The 18,293-nt window shown below is 40.4% G+C and overlaps 1 protein-coding gene across 10 annotated transcripts in view; it reads right to left on the minus strand.

Moving 5' to 3' along the window:
• Positions 1–18,293, minus strand: part of nrxn3a (neurexin 3a) — an 86,069-nt gene that overhangs the window by 37,180 nt on the left and 30,596 nt on the right. For all 10 annotated transcript variants that reach the window (XR_013287661.1, XR_013287659.1, XR_013287660.1 and 7 more), the window contains exons 6-7: positions 5,560–5,861; positions 2,189–2,350 (exon numbers count right to left, since the gene is read on the minus strand). Coding sequence is in view for 6 of the 10 variants with exons in the window: in XM_077539604.1 (XP_077395730.1) it covers positions 2,189–2,350; positions 5,560–5,861 (464 nt within the window). In the remaining 4 variants the exon portion in view is untranslated. The remainder of the gene's footprint in view (positions 1–2,188; positions 2,351–5,559; positions 5,862–18,293) is intronic.

Raw genomic sequence — 18,293 nt, forward strand, 5'->3', positions numbered from 1 at the left:
ACAAACACTCGCTCTCTTCCATTCCACTCTTTTATATTTATGTATTTTTCACTCTGTCAGAGTGGGGGGGGGGCTGAGATGATCAATAATCCAGCAGAAGATTTGACAGTAAATAAACTCATCCCTGGAGGTGGCTGGGAACTGGATAGGAAATTGTATTTTGCTCCTCTCTTGCCTTGATTTCTAGTCATTCTTTCTCTTTTTGTTTCATCCTTCCACTCGCAACTCTCTGCTCCCATCCATCAATATCAGCCCCCCCAAACCCAAACCCAGCACGTTCCCACCCCCACCCCAAAGCCCATCCGCGCTTTCGCCTGCTCTGATTGAACATAATTACTTTGGGCCATTTGGAGCAGCTCCAGCACTCGCTGCGTATTTTAAAATCAAGACCTAAATAAGACGGACACTTTCAACATTCAAGCTCAGGAAAACCATTTGGGACCACAATGGCTAATTCGAGTCCATAATGCAGTCTGCACCATTAAAAAAAAAAAAAAAAAAAAGTACACATAAACGTTTGACCTTGGCGGCTCCTTTGTTGGTTCCTTCAATGCTAAGAAGAATCGGTGTCATCTATTTATTTATATGTGTTCTATATGTATTTGGGTTGGAAGTGTTTACTTGTTAAATTGTGGTCGCAACGATTGGTTTTCAGTACAAATGTTTTGACAGCAAGAATATGATCAGATTATAATATCAAACATACTTTTTGAATGGTTGTATGTTCGAACAAATGTAACCCAAGAGCAAAGATTATTTCTTGTACGTGAGAACGTGATGAGCCGTGTTGGTCAAGATTTCATTTCATATCCAAAACAAGCCCAGCTGGTTTGCCACACTTGAACGAGCAACTCAATTGATGCAGTTTGGGGCGTCATCATGCTCGCACCCGATCGAGTCGAGCGCATCAAGAGGATTTGGTATAAACATCTGGACCTTCTTTCATACATTTTGTGGAAGCAGCTAACAGACATTGGACTTATCTTTATGACATTTGACCAATGCTACATGCTTCTGACCTACTTATTTAGTAACTGCGATATTTTGCATATATTTATTATATTATATATAATGTATAGGGTGACACAAAAGAGGGGAACTTTTTAACATTCCAATAAAACCAAGAGTGATGGAAGAAAAATATTTTCTTCACATTAACTGAAACATTAAAACCTGTCATTTAAGAAACAATGTTGGTATTTATCATTTTTTTAATTCCGTCTTCCTCCTTGACTGCTCCAAAATCTGAAGGGAGATTCCATCATTGTTTGATTGTTTTAAGGTTTCAATAAAATATTTTCCTTCCATCACTCTTGGTTTTATTGGATTGTTGTTTTGTGTATATACAGTCAAGGTGCAGTATGTGTCATTACTATTACAAGAAACTGGAATAACGAGATCAGCAGTTAGCAGTTTTTTCTTCTTTAGTGCTTCGTTCTTTGTGATGGACGATCTCGTCGTGGATTGGCCACGTCAAAGGAGTGGACGTGAAAGGTGGGCGCAGGTTGGGGGGACTGGGAGTAGTGACAATTACAGCAATTATGTGTTATTGTAGGCCATGATGCATTTTGTAGGCTCTGAGATGTCGCCTTTCTCTGTAATTGCCGGCTTATGAAAGGCATAATAATGGTGGGCCGGCCAGCCGCACGCGCTACCGAGGGCAACCAGTATTTGGTGCCATGGTAACAAAACATTTTGCTAGAATGCCCCTCGAGATGGCGAGTACAAGAGCGTCGCAAGCAGGAAAATGAGCCCCATCATGGCGTGAAACCGCACACGGGAAAGTCCACTCGTGCTGCTTTCGGTGTACAATGCAGATGAAATGGATTCAACAGTTTGATGAGTAGCAGTATTGAAAAAAACAACAACAACCCTGTTTTTCATCTTTCTTTTGGTTGGTTCCATCTTTTTATAGCAATAGAACTCAATATTATGTGGGCCTTGCAAAATGAGTCCAAATCCAGTAAAACAGTGAAGGGGATTGTTTCTGTCAAAAGTTCTTCATCGCTATCAGTATCAAAACATAGCGACCTGTCTCCAAAAAATGATGAATTATGATGAACAGTTTGTATCATAATGGACAATTTGAATAACTGGTACTGTAACATGTCGCTCTTGTTTTTATATCCATTAAGCAAATTTGAAGAAATGTTCATCAAGCAGCGATGAAACGACAACAACGTTTTACCTCCTTGAGACAACCCATGAAGTTGTTGCTCACAGGTGATCCAGGCAAGTCCGCCGTGCTGGGACTTCCACCAACATAGAAGAAGTCATCTGAGCCGAGCATGGTGTAGTCCTCCTGCGTGTAGCCTGTGGTGGTTAAAATCCCATCCACTGATATTGTCACCTGTCAAAATGGCGACATTCAAGTGTTGCTTTCATAAAAAAGTACCAATACGCTATTGTTCATTTTCAATGAGTACTTTTGGAAATTGAATTGACTCTTCACCATGAGTAGTCACAGTTGAATCAAATCCAAATCTAGCCTATAAATGACTTGAGTGCAAACGTGTTTCAAAATCACAACAGTCAATTGCATCAAGTTGAGTGGCTTACATACAATAGCATATCAAAATGGTCGCCCTTCAAATTTACACAGTGGCACAGCGATTTCTCTTTCTGTGCAGTCATATTTTGGTGCTGGAGCGCCCATAGTCCACTTCCATTGCAGATGCAGAAATCAGAACAAATTGGGGGGAGAACAGGTTCAATGTATTGTTTGAAAAACGGTAACAGCATTCATCTTTTTTTTTAAATGATTATTTTTGTCAAAAACAACTGCAATCGGCTGGCGACTGGGATGGGCTCCAGCACCCGGCAACTCTCGTGAAGATAAGCGGTACAGACACGTGATTGGACGGACAAAAACAAAACAAAGCAAAACAAAGCAACACGGCTCCCAAACCAGGTGAAAAGAGGAAAGTGACCCACTCACAGCAAAAGTGACTGAAACACGCTGAATGGCAGATCCACATTGCAGGACGTCGTTTGAAAATGTGATGATGAAGATATGACATTTGAGCTTTCATTTCTATCAATCGAAATACAAATGGTTGAAATCTGCGTGGAGAAGGACGAGACAACGTAGTTTTGGTAGTTTTGCAGACAGATGCACGTCCCCCCAAAAATCAAAAAATAAAAAATACATTCTTGTCAACAATATGTTCTATGCAGCCTCACTAGTCTAAATACGGTATTCTGCTGAATATTGTGTTTGTGGAATGGGAGTAAAGCAGCAAAATGCAGCAGTTTGTTTTGTTTTTTTATCAAGATCAGAAGGGAGCCATTTTGCCACTTGCTGTCGACTGAAGATGACGTCACAGGTGCAACCAATCACAACTCAGTTCCAGAAAACTGTGACATCATCTTCAGTCAAGTGGCAAAATGAGATGGATAGTCACGGCTAGATTTTGCTTCAAAATTCCACAAATGTAATATTAATCAGAATGTCATGTATGGCTAGTGGGGTCACATAAAACATTATTATTGTCAAGAAATATTTCAGGTTGACTTCCTATTTAACATGAACAGTGGTGGATGAAGTGCAACGTACAGATATATGTGCAAAGAAATGACTAAAGTGTGGGAAAATCGACATAAGTAAATGTGCAAACGTAGTCCATTTAAAATGTAGTTAAAGTAAAAAGTAAAAGAACTTGATCCAAATTCAATCACATTTGTTAAATCAAGACGCAGCAGTTTTACTTAGTGCACTTTTTTGTTTCTGTGAAAAACATGCACGACATCAACTTGTTGTTTCAACATATGTCACTGCAGGGTGGCTCATGTGATAGAAGATCATTATGTTAGGACAGGAATAGTGGCACAAAGCATTTGTGTTTCCATGGCAACATCACCAAAAAGAGAAACAACGCAAGTTTGATGGGATTAAGTTTACATGGACTAATATTCCAATATTAGCACAAGGAAGGCAAGATTTGGGAACAAAACATTATTATTTCACATTTTTCATCTTGATTTTGAATGTGATGTTTTGGCTTGTATTACCGGAGGCCAGATTTGAACAGAAATCGCACCAATAACACTTTTGACTATCAAGTTACACTCCAGAAAGAGCAAACAAGATGTTGAAACCAAATGTGATATTAACTTGATGTACCAAATGTACAGCGAAAGAAGATTATGAGTTGGGGACTATAAAAACAAGAAATGAAAAACAAAATGTTTAGAATGGGATGGAGAATTGGGTTTATGTTGTCCATGTAAACATTCCACTTAAAATCAAGGTAGACGTTTGGCACAGGTAAGAGAGGAAACGGACATTATTACAACCAGAAACAGTTTTTCTAAGCGCTCTATTCAAATCCAAATGCAGATCAACAACCAAGGGACGAATTCACAGCAAGCGCCCCTGAAAATATTGCAATAATGAAATGATGATATCTACCAGACAATGGAGGGTGTTTATGTTTATCATGGCGTATCCCACGCCTGATCGCTTTGCAAAAAAGTCAAGCAGGTTACAGATGAACTTCAGCAGTTTGAACAGTTTGTGCAAACAAACCAATAAAATGAAAACAAATTCAGTGAGTTATAAAGTTTCGTAAAACAAATAAAAAACCATTTTGACAATGACGTTGAACGCTCAAGCAAAAAGTGACGTTTTGTGCAAAACCAAAGCCATCTTGCAGGTCAAATGTCTTCATCATGATTCTTGTCTGTAATGTTGTTGGTTGCGAAATGGACGAAAGCCTGCTCGAGCGAGAGGACGACTGGCGCCATTTTCTAATCTTCCGTTTCATTCTGGGCAATGTGAAGTTACTTGCCAACTGACAAACTAACAGCTGGTAGAAAACGGCACTTCCGGTATTTGTTCACATGTGACATCATCAACTGCACCCGATTCGAGTTGTTCACCGAGTATGCGATTGCAACGACGTCCGAAAACTGCTCAGTGACGACCGATCGATGACTTTCTCTCATCTCCTAACACAACATACAGACTGTGAAATGAGATGCAATCGAATTCTTCTATGCCAATCTGAAGGGAACATGACCGCAATTTGGTTCGTCCAAGTTCCTGCTGTGGCTAAAAAATCAATTGCAAGTGATTGTTAGGCCACTAACGAATGTTGAGCATGGCAACAATTCCGCTCTGTGTGTCACAATTGAATGACACATCGTTGACATCTGAAGATCTGGAGGGTCATATTAAGGGTACAAAAAAAAAAATAATCAATTTTGATGTAAAAGATATGAGTGCCTCAAATTGGACTGAATATTCCATTGGAATTATATAGAGTGAATTTTACTCTCGAAAGACTATATTCAGTCCCAGTCTAAACTAGAGTCAACTTTACACTTGGAAGAGAGTCAAATTTTACGGAGCCCTTAAAGTGACATGGGAGAAAAAATACAATAAAATATCTGCATCCCATTTTGAAACTGCTGAATAAAAAAATAAAAATAATAATAATAATAATAAGGGACTCGGTCTATGGCGCTGTGCAAGCAACACTGGAGGCCTGCATCATTGTTCTGTCACGTGTTATTCTATACATCCCCAAATGTTGTTACATCACCGGACGGTCTTACCTGCCGAAGGTTGCGAGTCACTTTGACGTCGTGCCACGAATTGTCATTGAACTTCCCGTTGACGGGCTCAACAATTGCTTCAAAGGCTCCAGAGCCCAAATTGATGACGAGGGAGACGGCGCCGTCCTTCAACGCCAAGTTGACGTAGTCGGCCGATTTGCCCGTGTGAAGTATCAGGCCGTTGCGCTGCCACGTCCTGAAGGAGAGCGTGATCTCATCACTGCTGCTCTGGATTGGATTCTGAGAGAGGTCGTAGCAGAAGTATTCAGAACCACGGAAGGTGGCCACATTCTCTTCCCTTGCTGTGGTAAGAAAAGAAAGAAAGAAAGAAAGAGCACAGGTGAGAGATTTCCTTGACTCGACCTGGGTTATTTATTTTCCCACTTTTTTCTGTGCTCGACTTGGCCACTGGGTTGCGCTTATATATATTAATTGTCATAAAAAGAAGAGTCTGTCGGTTTTCAATGCCCGAAGTCATGACGTCACGGTGCAAGTTATTTCCTAATCTTGCGTTTCCCTCGAAAGCAGACCCCGACTTTGGGCCTCATTGTAACATTTCCTTTCACGTATCTGAGATGAAGCCGAGCATTTCCTGTTTGTGGAGCACAGTCAGTTTACAGTCCATGTTTTAGCATTCACGTCACGATAGTTTGAATATCAGCTCGACCACACTTGTTTTAAACGAAGGTTCATATCAGGGACAGACGTCAAAAATGCGACTACAGTTCAACAGTCCGTGGTCTCCTCTGCACATTTGTGAGAATTCCACTTCAGGACAGTCATCTTGTTATTGCATCGAGTCAAAACAACATTCTGCATTATGCAAAGTTCACAATTTGAATGAATGAAATATGAACTATTTTGTCAACGCCCTTGCCGATTTGAATTGCATCATCGGTCTCTTTATCATGCTGCTCCGCGATCCCTTTAGGATGGGAAGCAAACTGCTTTTCATCTCCCACATGCCCCTCCCATCCGAGTCACCCCGTTGTGAGTATGTCAGTTCATCCATGAAGAAGTTTACCTGCAGGGCTGCAATTGCTCGACTTCAGATGGCAGACATGCTGTGCATGGAAGTGAAAAGGGAAAATATTGCCCCAAAATACGACCCGGTGCAACCGTCTTCCCACACATCACCATCCATCCATTTTCCCGACCGCTTATTCCTCACAAGGGTCGAGGGGGGTGCTGGAGCCTATCTCAGCTGGCTCTGGGCAGTAGGCGGGGGACACCCTGGACCGGTCGCCAGCCAATCGCAGGGCACACGAAGACCGACAACCATCCACACTCATGTATGTACACACACACACATTTGAGGAACCCACATGAAAGTAGTAAATGCAAGCAGTCACGTCATTCGACCAGGCAGTGAAATTGACTTTTACTTACTAAGTAGATTTTGTGGTTATGTGTTGTAACTTAAAACTGCAGATCTTTTTTTTTTTGTTCTCATGAAAGCAACAGTAGCTACGAAGGGAAACGATGAATCAATGACTCGATCATCAATGTTTGAGCCCACAGAGCCTCAGCGTCGCTCTCTCTCGATTCGCTTTGTCACTGCTGCAGGTCACGACATCAAAACGTTCTGAAAGCAGACTGCCGCTGCATCGTTGACATCCTGCCGAAGCAATTTCGGATCCAGCTAATTTGAATTTGACAAATCCTTTTTCATCTCCCCGTATTAGCGTTATTACATTCATTCCTTCAACTTTTCAATTACAGGTTTACAGCTGCAGCGTAGGTGAGGGAGAAGGTGGATGTGAAATGTCTGACAAGTATGGCATGCACGAAAAACTACCAAACACAGATAAATACGTGATTGTGGGTGTGCATGCATATGTAACCCTGGTCACAATTGATAAAACCTCATAAAATAAGAGCTTGTTAGTAAAAACGGTCATTAAGAAATTACCTTAACTGAAAAAGACCCTAAACAGATTAACACGGTGTAAAACGTGTTAAAAGATTATAACTTGCAAATTACTAATGTTATTGCTTTTTGTATTGAGTTAAAACGATGAAACTGTTTGTGGTCACTCTTATTTTGAAGTCCCGTGCCAACGTAGCGCCGTGACGGATGTGAGCATAAATGTACACTTTACTTTTTCCCCCTCATACGAATGTGTGCAGTAAGTCCGCGAGGAGTTACTGCTAATTGAAAGAGAAAAAAAAATCGAAGAAAGAAAAGCTTTCTGAGGAGTTTTTTTTTTTTTTTTTTAACCGTAAGAGTTATTTTTTGGGTTTCCACCCTGTCTTTACCTTGGCGACGTACACTTGCTAAAGCGGGACTTGGTGAGTCAAAACTTGTATTTTCTTTGATACACTGAAGCTGTTAACATATTTTACTGGTAAAATGGTGAAAAAAGAAGCTAAGGTGTTGAATTGAAGTTGTTTTATGGAAAACAAATGAATGTAAATGGCGATTTTGTATTCAACTGAACGCGGGTTGTAATACATGTCCTTGCTGTTGTTGTTTTTCCGACCGCCATTTTGGAACCGCGTCATTGAAAGTGTGTCGATTCCATTCGACGGAAAGCAGACTTTTATTTGTACTTGAAGCAACCAGATGTATATATGTGGGTACTTATGCATATGATCTTATTGTTATGATAGGCTATTAAGGTTTGATTCAGAAACCCCTGAACAAATCGCGGAGTTGGATTCATTGTGCGCGAGACAAGATGGCGAGCCTCCCGCGGACCTCTTGAACGCTGCCACACACGCCGGACGTTTAGCGTTCTTCAAACCTGGTAGGATCGATCAGTTTTCCTTTTTTGCTGCACAGCAGTGTTCTCTCAAAGACTCCCAATTTAACATTCTGGACAAAGAAGAACACGGACATTTGGACGAGAGACATTGAATATTGAGCTGATTGAGTTTGGTGAACCATTTGAGTTGTGTTGTTATTTTTATTTTTGTTAACCACAGAATGCTGCAATGGTGTTATTGTAACATTGATTTGGGTTGGATTTACCAACAAAAATTCATTTGACAAGAGGAAAATAAAATTTTCTTGACATAACTGTGAATTTAAATCAATTGTATGTCACTTGTATGTGTTGTATGTATGTATGTTAAAGTCAACTAAAATAAGCCAGCAGTTCAAACTCATATTTTTGGTCTGTGGTCATTTATTTGGTTTACTTCAACTACTATAATAGCAGAACCTATCCCTGGTCCATTGAACAATTAACTGTAATGACTCTAGAAGTGTTACACGTACATGAATAAAAGCAAGTATAAGATGCTCTCCTCGTGCTTGTGTGGGTTTTCTCCGGGTACTCCCCCGCCCCCATTTGAAAAACATTTTTACAGGTTAATTGAAGACTAAATTGTCCCTCTTTTTGAGTGCTTGTTTGTCGTTATGTGCTCTATGATTAGCTGGTGACCACTGCATTTGTTTACCTAACAGACAAGCGGTTCGAGCAGCGCTTCTCAATTATTTTCAGAAAAAGAAATGTTTTGCGCTCCCCTAGGAATAATAAAAAAAAACATTTCTCAACCTCCATCTGGCTGTTGTCCTTTTCAATTGTATAATTTACCAAGAACATTCTTTTAAATCAATTACGTTGTACCCTTTATTAACATTAAATATAGATCAACTTACAACAAAGAATAACTATTAGCATTGTTTTTCAGTGTATAACAGAAAAGATTTGAAAAACAATCCAGTTCATGGAAATTAGAAAATAAATAAATGACTGCATCTCTCTAAACGAGTACAGCAAAATACTACTACTATTACTACTACTACTCATAATAATAATAATAATACTGATGATAATAATAATGATAATAATAATAATAGTGTTGTCACTATTGAATATTTTTAGAATCGATTAATCTGATTCATTTTAATTTTGCGTTAAAGTGCATTTCAAATGCATTTTTTTTTTTTTTTTTACTTTGATTGAAATTTGAGTGATTTGAAAGAAAGGTATTGATGTTGTACTATGTTACAGGTTTGGTCATTGTTTTCCAAAGTAAAAACAGCTGTTTGCAAATGCTTTATTTTGATTAAACACAGAAGATAATCGGTCTTCTTTCATGAAGGGCAACAGAACAATTATTGTAGATATGCTGAAATCAGAGTATTTGGACAATTTTAAAATAAAAAAATGGCTCCAAACAATTACTCGAGTGTTGAAATAGTTGGCGATTAATTTGATAATTGGTTACTTGTTGATTAATGTTGACAGCTCTAAATAATAATAATAAAGCTACTACTATTACTACCACCACTACTTATAATAATAATAATAATAATAATAATAATAATCATTGTCATTTAAAAAAAAAAAAACCTTTCCCAGAGTCATACACACACCCCACCTGTCATCGCACTGTACCCCCTTCCCTTCCCTTCCCTTCCCTTCTGCGCTTCCCATTGATTAAAAAAAAAAAAAAAAATGTAGTTGACATCATTTAACGTTTATGGCGGCATACATTGCAATTTTACTTAACATTCTTGGCAGTCAAAGAGTTCATGTCTGTATTTGAACAATAGCGTTGATGAATTGAGTTCTTTACAGTTACCATTTGTTTTTCTTGCAAGTGGAAAAGGCACTTTTTTTTTTTTAGAGGGGACATTCTGAATTTGTGAGCAGGCAAATATATTGCAACTGAAATATAAGAAGGAAAAAAATTGTGAACAATTGCACTTAGTTCCGCAGACCGATATCATACTGTATGTGAGGTACAGAACCCGATGGAGGGTGCGTGAACAAAAAACATTCCATTTGAAGCCATGGAAAGGCACTCGGAGAACAAACAAAGGGTTGTCAAGAATCACAAAGCAAAATCCTAAACGGACAGACGGCCGAGCTGAACCAATCAGCACAAGTGCGTCATTATCAGGGAAAGCTATCGCTTTAGTCAGCAAAAAACGATTTGCATGGAATGATGTTGATGTCGATCAATGCAGGAATGAAGGCAACATTCTGCATGCACACAGAAAAGGACGCAGCGGAAAACTTATTACATGGCCCACTGAGTGCATTATGTACGACATGATGGCCTGTGACGCACAGATGGCAAAAAAGAAAAGAAGGCTGCAAGGCAGAGATGTGAAGGATGAGTGCAGGTGCCGCATTAACGTCGCAGCAGTCACACTCATATGATTGACGATATCGGGGATGGAGTGTAAAACTGTGAGGAAAAAAAAAAAAAAAAAAAAAGAGAAGATGGCATTAACCTTCAAACATGACATTTGTGGTGTTGAATTTACAGTAACCAAGCAATGACACTTAAATGCCATTTCATTTCTCGAGTAAAATGTAGTCATAGTTTTTAATAACATTAAAATAACATTAAAAGCCTACTCAGACAAAACAGATCAGATCTTCATTAGCCAAAATCAAATCTTTAAAATGGCTGCCCAAACAATTTGTTTGGAACACACTAGTGAAATACACATCGAAATATCCATGGAATACGTCAGTTGAACTTCAAATTCACCCCTTGAATTGAATTGAATTGAATTGAATTGTGAAATCCTGCACATTTTGCACAACCACCATTTTGGTAAGTAAGAAGGACCCTTTCAAAAACAGTGGCAAAGATTAAAGCAAAAATGGAGGCCATGTTAGGTGGAAGAAACCGAAGCATTTTGCCTTGACTTTCCTGTCATGTTTCGGTCCTTGCAGCCGAGAGGAAATGAAAACTGAGACTTTGAAGGAGGAAGCGCCAACATGAGCACCCGCGACATGATTGGCTTGGATCCTTTGTGTTCACAATTATACATTTACAAGCAGCTTTGATGCTGCGAAATTGGCCATTTGGATGACATCTACTCAGGGAAGGCTGCTGAAGAAAAAAAAATCAAATAAGAACAACCTGCATTGGAAATGTTACCGGTTGGAACAAAGGGCCAAATGAGACGCAAGAGACAAGAGACTGTTTGGAGGGAGTCTGTGAAGAACGCGCGTGTGCGTGTGGCGGGTCAATGACACGTAGCGCAGATAACCATCAGTCATTTCAGCGTGCTGGGGGATTTCCATTTGTTCAGCAGCTTGACCAATACTGCGTTGGATATCTGCGCCAAGCCACAATGAATCAGAGCTCCCAAAGCATTTGCCGCCTTCCCGAAGGGGAAACAGGAAGTGCTCCCTACCGTTTTGTTGTGGCCAACAAACGTCCCAAGATCGCAACATTTCTTTCGACTTGCTCCATCTTTTGGGTTGACGTGGTCAGGTGCTGGTCAACCAAAATGGACGGCATGTGAACGTGTTCATGTGCATATGAGATGAGCAGCGTATCTTCCCACATATGGAGAAGTGAAGGAGGCCCCGCCCACCTCTCGCACGCTCACAAACGCACCCAGCCGAGAACTCCCTGAAGCATGACGGTGAGGTTGGCTCCCTCCCTGGAGGTTTTTCATTTACTGCCCAACATAATGCCAGATCCCCGTGCCCCCAACACGCACGCACGCACACACTTATTGGCTATTATCTGCACCGTCTGAGCCTGTGTTGATAGCTAATGAAGGGCTACGGTTGCCATTTCCCAGCTGATGGTTACCATGGTTACAGGGGGCTGGCGGGGGAGACAAGGAAAGATGAGGACAGTATACAAAAAAAAAGAAAAAAAGAATATGACTTCATTGTGTATTTGGGCTATTTTCGGGAACCAAAAAAAGTTCATATTTAACCATATAAAGCCTGAACCATGATTATATATGAGAGAAAATTTACTGATATTTTTTATTTACTGATCCTTTTGAACAAACAAAATGCTTTTTTTTTTAATCAACTTCCACATATTGGTTTTGATTTGTGTCATATTTGATACATGTGGTCACAATGCTTTAAATTTGTACATTTAGAACTGTCAAAAATCTAACAATAAACAGACATATCAAACATATTGGTATTTCCAAAAATCTGAAATCTCGCTCGCTCTCAAATGTGGCTTCTTGCAAGGTCGCTGGAAAAGCCATCAGCTGTGTGATACTGCCCTCTAATGGATTATCCGTACAATGCATGTGTCAGATCATATACGTCAGGGTGTTAATGGGAAAACAAAGATTATACTCGTGAAATAGACGGCTCAAAATGTCTTGTATTTAATATGATAAATTTGGCTTTAGAGGGCTAAATGTTATTTTTTTAGAAGCTTTTGTTCTTTGGTTGCTGTTTTCTATTTCCTTATTTTCTGTGCCACCTCGTTCTGTCAACAATCTTGGCTTGTCTTGGATTGGATTGGATCCCACCCGTCATCCTTTGCCCGTCACTGTTTCTTGCTGATTTGTATTCCGGTGAAGCTGATGGATGATTTGGCCTTTACCTCAGAGACATAATTGCATTTTGAGAGGGACAGATGACACGAGGCACGAAATAATCATAAATATTAGACTCCATTCTGAAGGCCAGTTGTGTGTTCAACCGCCATTCCACGAGCGGAGAAATGAATACCTGCAATGAGATGTGGCAGCGCTGATAGCGCGTCGACATCGTGACCTCATGAAGGGACACTCGGGTCGGGATGATCAGACATCAAGCAAACTTCTCCTTGAGACAACAACATGATTTGTCTGCGCGTACATGCGTGTGTGAGCTTTGTCCATTTGATGAGTCATGCGCCAGAACTTGACTGTACATTAGGGATGTAACGATAAGGGCAATATCGTGATATCGTGATATTAAAACTGCCACAATATTCACAATATTTAAAGGGAGCACATCAGTTCAAAAAGTCAGGTTGAGTTCCATTTGTGCCCTTCTAGCACCCTCTGGTGGCTAATTTATTAGTGCAATTTGATTTTCATTTGGGATGTTTTGACCTTCTATGTTTAAAATCTGTGCTAATTGTCAGATGAAGGTGAACCGAATATGCTCGTGAAGCGAGTCAATATGTGGAGGAAATCAATGTGTGTGTGCACCTCAATATTGTTATTAGAGATAGTAGTTGGCGATATGTACAATATTGTGCTTTTTTGGTATGAGCTCTTTTCTTTTTGTGTGACCTTTTTTATATATCGCCAAACCCCCCACAAAATCGTGATATCGTATTGTGAGCTTCATATCATGATAATATTGTATCGTGATGTTTGGATATCGTTACATCCCTACTGTACATAGTCTTTTTTTTTTTTTTTTTTTTTTTTTTTTTTTTTAATTTTCAGAAAGATGATATGATGGTTAAGAATGAACATAAAAATAAGACAAAAGTACTTCAAAAGTTGATATTAAACCTGATCATGATCAGACATACTCAAAGAACAACCACATATATGAATTCATTTGAATTTTTTAGGTCACAGGTGTTTAATTTCAGGTCATTTGTCAGGTAATATTTGACATGTATTTTATATTGTTGCTTTTATCAGAATTTTTATTTTATTTTTTCCGGGGTTTTGCATCTTGGCTGTGGGTGCCACCTAATTCGGGCTAAAGGGGCCAATAGCCACCATCAGAAGTACGTGTAGCCCAAATGAACCCCCTCCACCATTTTGCAAAATATTTGCTATTCTAAAATACGTTTCTAGTTTTCTAAGCCCCAAATCAACCCTGTTATGGTGACAGAAAGAATCTCCTTTCTGCAGCCACCAAAATTCACAAACAGGACATCTTGGAAGAAGCGATGAAAATAAGGACGCACAAATGCACTGATTGGCCTCTTCTGAGCAGTGTTGCCCAAAATGTGATGCTCTTTGTGTAAGCATGGAAAAGGCCGGGGGGAGCGATTGGTTGAGGAAAATAGTAAGTGATTTGGGATCTCAGCGGGAAGGCCTATCATCCAGACACATCCGTGAGCTGCGACTACACAAACACACAATGGACCTCTGCCGGCTATCCCGAGGCTAAGTGGCATTAACCTCTTTCTCTCATGGGGCCCAGACAAAAGCCCCGGAGGACCGCTAATAATCACCTCTGCCAAGCTCGCCCCTCCCCCTTCTCCTCACAATACATCACACTCAAAGCTCATTCTGGACAATTCAGTCCAGCAAAATATTAGCATCCAAAAATAACAAACACATTCATATTCCATTATTCTTATTATTATTATTATATTGATGTAAGGACTTGCTGTTACATTTCATGTGTATAAAAACACTACTTGAGTAATAAACTGTCCTATTCGTTCATTTAAATTGAAGTGTACATAAAATAATCCTTTCATGAAGTTATAAATGCTGCTTAGTTGCTTCTTTTTGCAAAGAAAAAAATTGTTGATTTTTTTTTTTTAATTATACAGACACATTCTTAACTCTTTGACTGCCAAAAATGTTTAATAACGATTAGTAAAATCACAATGTATGCCGCCATAAACGTTAAATGATGTCAACAATGTTTTTTGTTTTGTTTGTTTTTGTATTGTATTGTATCTTTTTTCAATGGGCTCAATGTGTGTGAAATTACAATGAAACATGACGAAATCTGATGAAATTGAACTTTTTCAAGGATGACGTAAATGATCAAAGCCTTTGTCATATTAAAGTTGTTTTTTTTTTTTATAACGTGTTAAAGGAGTTATAAAAGAGTTAAAATCAAATTTTTTTCAGATTTTTCAGGAAATACATTTTTTTTTTCCAAAAACAAAAAAACGACTTTGGCAATTATTTGAAGAGGGTGACGATATACTGTACTAACATGATATTCCTGCACCGACAATGGCAAGCTGTTACCCAAGTAGGCCCGCAGGCGAATCTTCTGGTATTTGAGAGGGCACCATGTAGGTGACCTCAATACATTTATGATTCGTTCATTGATCCGAGCTCTCAATCGTCGTTTTTTTTTTTTTCTTTGTCATGTACACACATGCACATGAAATTTGACCCATCGCAGCAAACATACACTGGAGCAGGTTGCTGCTTCAGCACCCAGGATGCACTTCAGTCTATCAATGTCTTGCTCGGGGGAGGTGGTCTCGAACCAGGGACCCCTCAGCGGCAGGTGACCATCCGAACGGCGATTAGTCCAATGCCACCTCTCTCCCAAAGTGAGCTGGGATCAACTATAGTTACGAGAGAAACCTGGAGGATGGCTGGCGCAGTTCAGCTGTACTTGGACTGCACGATGGAGAAATCCGTATCGCAAAACTGTCGGGATTTCCTCCAAACGTACGTCTATAACGATGTTTGTGGGGAATTGTAGATGATAAATGAAGCTTCTACCGCGTGTATACTGTATGTGAGTGTAGCTGGCTTCTGAACAACAATGGGTGGGGGCGTTATTGAGGTGGGAGTCAGCAGCGCGTAGCGGAACACATTCTCAGCCTTGATTGGCTTGTTGTCACCTCGAGCAGCAGCACTTCCCACTATTCCCGATATTCCTCTTGAAACAGCTTCGATTTCCCTCCTACTCAGAGTTTTTGTTTACAGATACGAGTACAAATCTGTTGATTTGTACTAAAGTGTTAAATTAGTGTCATATTGGCATCTGAAGTCATCAGTGCAGTTTTTCCCCCTGCACTTATGTAACAACTGTAATGTTGCGATTTAAATACTCATCAAAAAGTGTCCTGATTTATCATGCAACTGTCCTTCATGAATAAAGATGAACGGGGAGAAAAAGACAGACAATGGGGAGTAATGTGAATGGACAGGAGGGGCGATGATGAGGGGGAGGGACGGGCGTTGCGCAAGTGTGTGTGTTCTGGAGGGAAAGAGATAACAGACCCCCCCTCTCGGATTCATCATGTGAGTGGTGTGTCACAGTGAGCACCTGGCCTACAGAGATAGGATGAGATCCGCTTCAATAATCTGCTCCGCATATATATATACAAATCTTACCAATAATCACATTTACTCAGGCAAGATGTTCATCAAAACCTGGAGCTCAGTAAACACTGACTATTAATCCAACAAAGTATCATTTCAGGAATGTAACTTGCACATGCATATGGGAACACCCATTTTATATGAAATTAGAAATTGAATGAGCAATACAGTTTGTATTTAGGATCATATTTGAGCCTGGACATGCTGCAAAGGGGGTCTCTGCCATCTGTGATCCCTTCTCAGGTTTTCTTCCTTTTTTGCCCCGAAATGATGACCTTTTCTTTGATGCACTCACCATTTTTGCAAGCACTCACCACGAAACCCGAAATCCAGGAAACCGCCATCCAAAATATTTTAATATCATAAGGAGTCTTGCTTTGCCTGGTTCCTCACCTAGGACCTGTTTCCCAAGGGTTAGCCCTGACAGTGGCAGTTTATCTTGGATTTCTGCTAGCTCCACAACGAGAAGATGATGGATCAGAGAAGCATATGCTTTCGTGAAGCCACCAAAATTCACACGCCATTGTGGTGTTTAAAAGGCAAAGTCATTGTCCAAATACTTCTGGAACTAAATGCATTTTCAAATAGGACACTTTTGGCGCTTTTCCACCGTACCGGTTCCACACTGAAGCGGAAATTTTTGTCCCCGGATGTTAGTGACTTTTTTGGGGCCGAGCCGTTCCGTTGTAACCGCGGTTTAGAACCCTTTCGACAGCGGTTCTGCAGCGCCGGTCGTCGGGGGACTAGCGGGGCCGTGACGTCACCTGTCGTCTGATTGGCCGACAGCACCGCCGGGAACACGCCCATTTCCTTGTTTTCAGCGAGAGAGCCGGAAGTGCCCGCCGGTCTTCGCCAAAGTCATCAAAAAACAGTATATACAATAAATATAATAATGTTTTACAACAACGCTTAACTATATTTACAATTTAAAAGGTACTTGTGGGTGGATTTGGAATGTTTGTGGTTTTAAAAAACATCGCCAGGCTGGTGCCGTGTTCCGATTGACTCGAATGCGAGCTCCAGCGGCAGACCTCCATTCACAAATCGCTGTCTTTGCGAGCCGGTCGTGAATCGTAATATTTCATCCATATTAAATTGTAAAGATGGTTCAATGTTGGTGCGACTTGCCACTCGGGCAAGCTTGGCGTGGACGGTTCAAATTGCCGCCCCCTTCTGTATATTCCATTTGTCACGGAATACCGGCGGTTGCGCTCTGGTGTGGTGTGGTGATGGAAAAGCGCCATTTATGTTCGAGGTAATCAACACACTTGCAATTGCCAGTGCTGATTTTCAGTCGTGAATGAAGCCATCTCCAAATACAAAACCACACTCTGTTAATGCAAAGACTGGGAAGAGGTCAGCGGTCATTAACCTGGATTCATTGTTGACCAATTTGGAATCTGATGTCTCAACAAAACAAGACTGCTAGTTGCAGGATGAACTGAGGATAAAAGAAGGACACTGCGTCGATTAGAAAAGGCCCAACTGATAAATCATCACAAAGTGATCTATGGACTCTTACACATGGATTCGGCTGCACGCTACACATGCACGCACACGCGTGTACACGCTACTTCATCAGACTTGTCATTGCGTCAGCTGAGGAGATCAAGTAAAGCACTGATTGCAGATTGCCCTCTGCAGTTCCAATAATTTGGCCACACACACACGCATGCACACACGACACAACATACTCTGCATTATTCTGCTTCGAATGATGAAAAGGCAAAACTTCCGCAAGGCCACACCTCTCGCAACACATACATTATAGGTAGGCACAGAAGTCCAGTCAGCTCTAAAGCATCTTGAAGATAATGTCTGGACAGTCACTGATCCCTGACTGCATGCGCTCACTCCAGATAAGGTCACCGATGGCCCTCTGAGGACGGAATAATAATGTGATGGTTATCACGGGAAGTCAGTCAATAAAAAGTCTGCTATGTTCCCTGATGGCCAACTATTTGTGCCCCAAAATATACACTCCAATTGAAAAGAACTCAAATGCACAAATTTG

The sequence above is a fragment of the Festucalex cinctus genome, chromosome 12, assembly GCF_051991245.1.
Source record: "Festucalex cinctus isolate MCC-2025b chromosome 12, RoL_Fcin_1.0, whole genome shotgun sequence".
NCBI lineage: Eukaryota > Metazoa > Chordata > Actinopteri > Syngnathiformes > Syngnathidae > Festucalex > Festucalex cinctus.